This window comes from Atta colombica, unplaced genomic scaffold, assembly GCF_001594045.1.
Source record: "Atta colombica isolate Treedump-2 unplaced genomic scaffold, Acol1.0 scaffold41, whole genome shotgun sequence".
Classification (NCBI taxonomy): Eukaryota; Metazoa; Arthropoda; class Insecta; order Hymenoptera; family Formicidae; genus Atta; species Atta colombica.
This window is the reverse complement of record NW_017259520.1, coordinates 1,793,928-1,800,515: the sequence shown is the minus strand read 5'-3', so window position 1 is coordinate 1,800,515 and position 6,588 is coordinate 1,793,928. Positions and strand designations below refer to the sequence as shown.

Below are 6,588 nucleotides of genomic sequence, written 5' to 3'. Positions count from 1 at the left end.
ACATTAAATTACTACATTATTTATATTATTCATGTTCTAAAAATAAAGATAAAAATTTGTTACTTTAATGTGTAATTTTTATAATTCTTGAAAGTACATAAAATTGTTTTATTATATTTTATAATTTAAAAAATTTTTTTATAGATTCAATAAAAATATTAAACATCCGGATTAGGACCTTCAAACTTTTAACAAACTTTTAAGAGACACACTTACTTATTTAAATAAAATCGCGCAACCATCTGTAATGAAAATCACAAGCAGTGAGACTGATTCATTCATTGAAGAGAATTTGTTAAATGATAATGATGAGCGTGCGATAAATGATGTCATGTTCAAAATAAAAATTAGGGAAGATAAAGATAACGGATTCTCGAGTGACGTTGATTCTTCTCTCGACAATTCTGACGAATGGAATAATTTATTGGATAGTCTCATCAACGAGCGCAAAGCATTCGTAACAAAATGTAGACAAGAATTCAACAACAACAAATTACCAGAATACTTCGATCGATGGACAATTAAACAGCAGTACGATCACCTAATAAGTAATATCAGCAAATACTTCCCAAATATACCCGAATCTTTGAGGTCCATATTGCCGGCAATCTTCGAAAATGGAGATTTCAGTGAACAAAGAGGAAATACGAAACCAGATTGGTTAATAATGGATAAATTTTATCGTGGACAGCACTTTGCTGAACGTCATTTCAGCGCGATTTTTATGAGTCAAGTTATGGGTCTAATTCAGATATTTAGTTTCACTGACGGAATGAGAACGCTGATCTTCAGTCAAGAGTCAAACACTCCATACAACGCTTTTGTGCGATACCTCAGGACGGCCAACAGCTTCAGAAACTGGTACACGAGTGATCCTTGGTGCCAAGGTACGCCAGCTTATCGCGATATCCAGAGAGTGCGAAGATTACACAGTGCCATGAGATCGAAATTGTGCAAGAAAAGCTTTGAGGAGATTGATCGAGACAGTAAGATTCAAAATGTATGGTGTCCTATTTTGGGAAAAATCACGAAAGACTTCGCAAATACGTGCCCGATGGCGAAGAGCCAGCAATGTCCTTATACGATGGTGAGAACGAAAAGTCTGAACCAAGGTGACATGGCGGGCACGTTGTTCAGTTGCATGGGTTTGGCAGTGCTTTATCCGGAGCAGTTCGGAATATATGCTAGCGACGAAGATCTGGAGGCTTTTTGCCATCTCTGGCGTAGTTTGGGCTACCTGCTGGGCATACAAGATCAGTATAACTTCTGTCGCGGTAATTTACAGGAAATACGCCAACGGAGTAAAGATTTTATTGAGTACTGGGTAAAACCGAATTTCCGCGAGGTGGGACCAGAGTGGGAGCACATGGTCATGTGTGTTTTTGAAGGCTTAGTTTATATAGATCTTCCATCCAACTACAAAGTGTTTATACTTTATCTTTGTGACATACTTGAACTCAATATGCCTCGCCTGTACAGTTCTTTCAGTCTATTGGAGAAAATATTTTATGCGCTGCAGAAATTTATGTTCTCTTACATGATGAAACTACCTGGTGTCAATTTTATCATAAATAAGATGACAAACGCATATATAAATCGGGCAGCTACCTTTAAAAGCATCAAACATGCCAAACTTAAGAAAAAGTCATCTAAAATATTCGAAGAGTTTATACCGCTTAAATTCGACAATAGAACCTTGTAATTAATTTAATTTCTTTGACGTTTCATAACTTTATGTAACAAATTCTGATAATCGGATAAATTATGATAAAGTTTAAAGAAGCTGAAAAAGAAATAGATTTATAACTCCAAAAATTAAAATAATGTTATACATAAGGGACTCTCAAAATTAAAAAGTAAAGAAAATATATCGGGCAAATTAGAATCACGCACGATATAATTGGAACGCAAATTAATTATTTAATTAATTATTTAATATATTCTTCTTGTCTCAGTCTATGAACCAAATGTTTCAGAACATTGTGACTTGTGGGCATTGTAACTATTGTACATTCAACTTTACGTTGGTTATTTTTTATTTTATGACGATTGTTAAAATTTTTTATTGTGTCTTTGGTCTAAATTTTTTTATTATTATATATAATTATTTTCATTTATTATTTTCATCAAAATGATTATCCATGATTATTTTGACTCTTTTGTCTCCTTTTGGATTTAAGACGGAAAGTCAGACGTAAAACTTTCCTAGTATGAGCAATACGTTCATTACTTTCCAATCAGCTTGAGAGAAATAATTATACTGATTTGTTCACTGAAGACTTAAAATGAAGCTGAAACGATTAACTCATATACTGATTAAAAGAATATATTAAATCAAATTAATTATTAAAGTAAAATTATTAGCGCGTATATTTTAATTATAAAGCGATAAGTATGTATTATTCGAAAACAATTAGAATATATTTACCAACGTAGTTAACTACGTACTGAAATGCATATGCTAAAAATATAACTTTATTGTCAAGTGGCATGCAGTTAACTATTTGCTATATTCCAACTATTTGCGAATTTATTATATCTTATCGCTTTAAATATATTTGCGCAACTATGGAACAACTATAGAAACTCATACACACATTTTACTTATATTTAAGTTAATAAAAAATTATTTTACTTATTGCTGTAGCTTTTATATAATTTTTTATTTATTTAAATTGTTTATTTAATATTATTTATTTAAATTTATGTAGTTAATAGTGTTTAAAAAGATTTATGATTATTAATTTAAAAGGATATCTAAAAAAGACATCATGCTGTATCATAAAAATTATATTTTGTATAGAAATATTAATGACAGCTAATTACGAAGACAGACTGAGCTTTTAAACATTTTCAAAGTATTTTATTGAACAAAAAAAAATCGGATAAATTGAATCGGATAAGAGATTTTATGCAAATAAGTATTTATTTATATATTGCAAATAAGATATTTATCGATCTGTTTATTTATATAAGTATAAATATTGGGTAATAAAAGATTTTTTATTATTTTAATCAATTTTTTTCTTTATCTTCCTTCACAGCTTTTCAAATAAATTTGACATAAGTGCATTATTACATTGTTCCTATTATATGTACATATATATCTAATTGAGCTCAAATAATAATATTTTATTTGAAATTAAAAATCTTTTATCGGCATCGATCAAGTTCTGCGCGAGCAGAGAGGAATCTCGTCGATCTCAGGTTTTTTCTCTGATATGTACCAAGATGGCTTTAGTACACAATGGAATTGAATGGAACTGTACAGTTCCTCTAACTAAATTTATATTACTAAAGAGAAAATTTGAAAGAAGACATGAGGGTCTTTTTCCTAAACGGATTATTATAAATTATAGTAGCCCTTCTTTGCGGATATTTATATATTTTCTATATTTATATTTTTATTTTGAATTATTTTATTTTAATTATTTTATTTTATTTTAATTATTTTACTTTATTTCGCTAATCATTAAAATACAAATTTTAATACTATTTAATAGTATTAAAAAAGCTGTTCTGTTTTTACCAAATATATTTATAATTTGCAAACCGTTGAATAAAATTGGAATTCTTCTAATTGTAAGCAAACTACATTTAATTTAAAGTTGTAGAAACAATTTAAATAAGAACGAATTAACCTAAGGCTCCACCACTCCCTATTCTAATTTCTAACTCTTTTTTTTGTAAATATACTCATCCATAAAAAAAAAACGAGCTACTAATAAATTTAGTAGTCCGTTTTTGCAGGTGAATATCTTTTAATTTATTTTTTATTTTTATGTTTAATTAATATTTTATTGCATAACCTTTAGTATTATAAAAAACAAATTAAAAAAAAAGAGCTGCGAGCTAGAAATTTTACCTTTATTATCGATAAATAATTTCAAAGTTACTCAATTTTTTATCATATCATGAAAGATGCACGAAAACGATTAAAATTAATTAAATTATTAATTACACAAACTATATATATATTAATTGTGAAAGTAGAAGTCGCATAAATTGCTTATTACTCAAGCGAGAGAAAAATTATACGTTAAACAGAAATTATTGTCCGTAATTATCGCGAAATAATAATAAATATTCTATTTTCCATTACGTTTTGATTCCATATGAATGAACCGTACGAAATATTTATTCCGTAATATATGATTGTCATCTTAATCCTTCTTTGAATAATTAATCGTGCGCAAGAGTTAATAATCATATACTGTGAATATTCATAAAGTACAACGTTATATATTATATTTAACATTCTTCGCGATAACGTTTCAAAAAGGAATGTGAAGAAGAGCGGCACGCGACACAGCTATTTGCTTGTACTGAGTAATGGAATGACTGTGCGTTTACTGCGTAAATATGACGCGCTGTCTGTCCGCCTGCCCGACTGCGTCAAAACAAGGTCATGCATCTTCTTAATCATGATAACCGATCATCTTAACCATCGAAATATTAACGCATATTACAAAATAAGTAAAATAATTTATTCGTTACATTTTTATTATTCTCCAATAAATAGACTTTAATACACGGTTTTTGCTGTATTTCTTGGATTACGCACACAAGATAGATATATATATAATTTAGATATATATAATTTAAATGTGTTTTATCTATATCTTAGAAATTCAAATTGTGTTACAATAAACGATTATTAGTTTGTAATACTTTTTGTATACGAAATCCGCGCAATACTTTTAACAAAAGATTAACATAGTGTGACTTGTTAACATTTTTGAATCATTTAATTCTGTCTTATTTCGCATTTTTATTCTGAAAAAAGTAATAGACACATTTAAATTATATATATATATCTAAATGTATATAAATGCTATTTATTCTATTCTAGTCGAAATTATATGATATAATGTTATGATTAAAAAAAAATATTTGCATTTATTTTTATTTAAAAAAAAATAAAATTTATTATTAATCCTTAATTGTAAATCAAAGAGAGCAATAAAAATTGACATATAAGATTGGTTGGAAAAACACTTTATGTGAATAATTTTGTAAAAAAAGCTATTTACGTATTGCCTTTTACGTTCAGCACATTAGTTGATATGAAATTAGTTGATATTTAAAATTAGAAAATAAATGTCGAATATGCTTTCCGTTATACTATGACGTAATTATGTGTGATATCACATTAAATGATTCCCGCTAAAACTAAACTGCTGAGTTTTGAGAAAATCGATATAAGAAATTATCAATAAGAAATTATTTCATTAATTCCGCGACGAAATACTAATTGTATTTTACTTGTTTCACGTAGAATGTAAAGTTAACAATATACAAGGCTCGGTCATATTTAAGAAATAAAGTTATTTAAAATATATATTTTTAGTAAAAAGGATAGAAGAGTTATATAGAATTTATTATTTTAAATAAATTTTCGATACACACAACACACACGCACGCACGCACGCACGCACACACACACACACACACACACACACACACACACACACACACACACACACACACTTATTTTATATATATTTTTTAATTAAGTTATATCAGTCAGTTGTATTTAAAACAATTTTATTTAAAGTATGCATTTTAAAAATATAAAGTAGTTATTTAGTATTTATTATTTTAAAATATTTTTCTGACTTATTTCTTATTTAATATTTTAAATAAGTGTTTGAAATATATTTAAAGTACGACGTTTCGTATTATTTGTTGTAAATTTCGTAAATACGTCTCCAAAAGAAATTTGAAAGAGAATGGCACGCGGCACAGATACCTGCCTGCACGAATCTCGGTAAGGGAATAACTGCGTGGTAACTTCGCATAAACGTGACGTACCCACCCGCCCCTCCCCGCCAAACAATCATCGAGGATCCGCGACGTTTAACTATCGAAATATTAACGCATAAATTACAAAATAAGTAAAATAATCTATTCGTTACAATTTTATTACTCTCTGATGAATAGGCTTTATTGCACGGCTTTTGCTTTACTTCTTACATTTGTTACACAATTCATCTATATATTTCAAATTGTGTTAAAATAAGCAATTATATTAGTTTGTAATAACTTTTTATTATCGACGGACGAAATCCGCGCAATGTACGCAATACTTTTATTAAAAGATTTATTGTGTGTGCTTTTTATTATTGTGTGGCTTTTTATTATTTTTAAATCATTTAATTCTGTCATTTATATCTTATTCTGTATTTTTAATAAAGAAAAGTGATAGGTAAATTATATTTAAATTATATATCTTTAAATTAATCTCACATTATTCTATTTAGTTCAAATTGTTACATAACTTTAAAAAAATTTACATTTATCTTTATTTAAAGAGAGAGAAAAAGAAAGGATGTATAACTTATTATTAAGCTTTATTTAATTGTGAATCATCAAAGAGAGCAATAAAAATTGTGATATAATATTGAAATGTCAAAACTCGTCTTTACGTGAGCAATTATATAAAAAAGTCACTTTTACCTTTTATTTTTTGTCAGAGTTCGCATTATTTTATAAAATTGTTGGTATCACGGTGGTATTGTTATTGTACGAAACTTCCAAGCGTCACATGAAAAAGATCGAGATGACCACTTTCAAGTTTTTTTCTAG

General features: G+C 28.0%; 1 protein-coding gene across 1 annotated transcript; it reads left to right on the top strand.

Moving 5' to 3' along the window:
• The first annotated feature begins 247 nt into the window (after window positions 1-247).
• Window positions 248-1,702, top strand: LOC108691148. Its single transcript, XM_018198803.1, has one exon. It carries the CDS (start codon window positions 248-250, stop codon window positions 1,700-1,702), a length of 1,455 nt encoding a protein of 484 aa, XP_018054292.1.
• The last annotated feature ends 4,886 nt before the right edge of the window (window positions 1,703-6,588 follow it).

Excerpts from the sequence above, each read along its gene's own strand:
- LOC108691148 (XM_018198803.1), top strand. The coding sequence starts at position 248 with ATGAAAATCACAAGCAGTGAGACTGATTCATTCATTGAAGAGAATTTG.